Raw genomic sequence first — 2180 nt, forward strand, 5'->3', positions numbered from 1 at the left:
TCATAATTCGTAAATGTCTCGTCCGTTCGGTCTCGTCGATGCCGGACCGCACGACGTCGTACCTCCGACTCTTTTCACAGACGTTTTAGCAGCAACATCCCTCGATCTTTGAGGACTCGTGTAAGAATACATGTCGTAGCCGGGAATAATGTGAACGCGAACGTCTCCGGTCGGACGAACGTGTTCGCGAGATCTCCGCGAAAAGGAAACGGTCGTTTTACAACAGCAATAATGAAACAAGTTGACGTACGCGTTTCTGAAATGCCGATTCGTCAAACAGTAAAGAAAATTTAAAAAACATGATTTGCTCAACGCGAGCCACGCCAAACTGTAGAAAATCCTTTGGGATATCGTTTGTATCGAACCGAGAGCCAATGTGAGTCCGAACGGTAGCCAAAACATGACGAAAAATATAAATCCGTACATGTTTGATTTCATGAGTTCGTAATCGGATGTGAACGTGACGGGAGGACGAAACGTCGGAATGGATTTGAACGTTTTAACTCTGTACGTTATCAGGGAGAAAAAGGAAAAGGTGACAATGGCGGGTATGAAAACAAAAACGACTCCGATACTTATCTGATAGGGAAGAAGTCCTTGAGACGTTCGCTTACAGTAGTCGGGACCCAAATCGAGGACGGTTTGTATCGTTACGGCCGTGCAACTTATTATCCATATGAAAATGATTATGGTCGTTATTTTACACGGCGTCAAATTATTGTAACAATCCGGTGGCATGCAAAGTCGAGCGTAGTTTTCCACGGCCGTTGCCGATATGGTCAGAACGGATACCAAACATGAGACGAGAGCCAGAAACCATTGAAAATTACAAACGACGAATTTTGCATCCGTCAAATCTGCGAGTATGACGACCGTCGAAGCGGGAATCACCAAACCTGTTATTAATATGTCGGCAAGTGCGATGTTGACCAAAAAGGAATTTCCTAAAAGAAAAAATTTTAGTTTATAATATCGTCTGCTTTTTTTCGTTTTTTCGTACCTGGCGAGAAAATAAACAATTTATAAAAGTCGAAAAAGGGAGGGGGGGGAAGACACAAACGAGTCGATTAGAAGAAAAAATTCTGCACATTTTCATCCACTTTTAAAATGGCTTCCTTTTTATCTTATAATTTTTTCCCGATGATATAAAACAAACTTTTCATTCCCTTTTCTTCCCTTTTTTTCCCTTTTTTTTTTAAGGATAATTTTCTGTTGCGAAATAATAATAATAATAATAATAAAATTTACGACTTTTACTTACGCTTTTTTTTTTTTAACGTCTACAAAAGTTTTTTTTATTGCGTTTTATTTTATTTATTTGGGTTTCCTTAACAAAAGGAAAAGGAAATGATGATGATAATGATGATCATTTTTTTTTTGTGAAATGAGACGCGAGAAGAAAGTTTAAAAAAAAAAAAAAAACAAAGAAATTTAAGTAAAGATCGTTAAAATATTTTATTATTTTATGAAAATTAATTACTGTTGGTGTTGAAGGTATACAAATCGTGTCCTGGCACGTAAGAAAGGAAAAGAGAGAAAAAAGAAAATGTCGAGTCGTTGGAAATTAATTAATTACGAAAACGCGGAAAACAAAAAATAATAATAATGATGATGATGATGATAACAACAGGAAAAAAACAACAACAACAACAACCTAAACAAACATTTTCAAAAGCTTTATATTAGAAAAACCGTTCGAGTTTTTCTTCTTTTTAAAGAAGAAGGAGGAGGAAGAGGGGGTGGTGGGGGTGGGAAAAAAAGAAGCAATTAATTATTAATAATTGATTTTTAAAAAGCATCGAGCGAATAAATATATAAATAATAATAATAATAATAATAATAATAATTTTCTTTTCTTTTTTTTTTGCTTTCTCGTTAAAAAAAATTTCGATTCGATAAAAAAAAAACAAAAACAAAAACGATGAGTTTTTTTACTTTCGGCTTTTTACATCATTATTATTATTATTACGCCCGTCGTTTCCTACCCCTCCACTCTACCCCAAATTTTCATATAAAATTTTCCGATATCATTTTATTTAAAAAAGGAAAAAAGGGAAAAAAAACTCCATCAAAGAAAAAAAAGAAACGTTCTTATGTGGAAATTAAGTGAAAATTTCGTTTGCGTTTGTTTGTTTGTTTGTTTGTTTGAAAACAAACAACACATTGACAATAGCAAAAAA

The 2180-nt window shown here is 34.4% G+C and overlaps 1 protein-coding gene across 1 annotated transcript in view; it reads right to left on the reverse strand.

Annotated features, from left to right (window-relative positions):
- Phum_PHUM500390 (G-protein coupled octopamine receptor, putative) overlaps nucleotides 1-2180 on the reverse strand; it is a gene marked incomplete at both ends in the record, with an annotated part of 2457 nt that continues 277 nt past the window's right edge. Inside the window, one exon of the mRNA XM_002430766.1 lies at nucleotides 1-944. Coding sequence (XP_002430811.1) covers nucleotides 1-944 — 944 coding nt within the window. The remainder of the gene's footprint in view (nucleotides 945-2180) is intronic.

Source organism: Pediculus humanus, genomic scaffold (assembly GCF_000006295.1).
Source record: "Pediculus humanus corporis 1103172108268 genomic scaffold, whole genome shotgun sequence".
Classification (NCBI taxonomy): Eukaryota; Metazoa; Arthropoda; class Insecta; order Psocodea; family Pediculidae; genus Pediculus; species Pediculus humanus.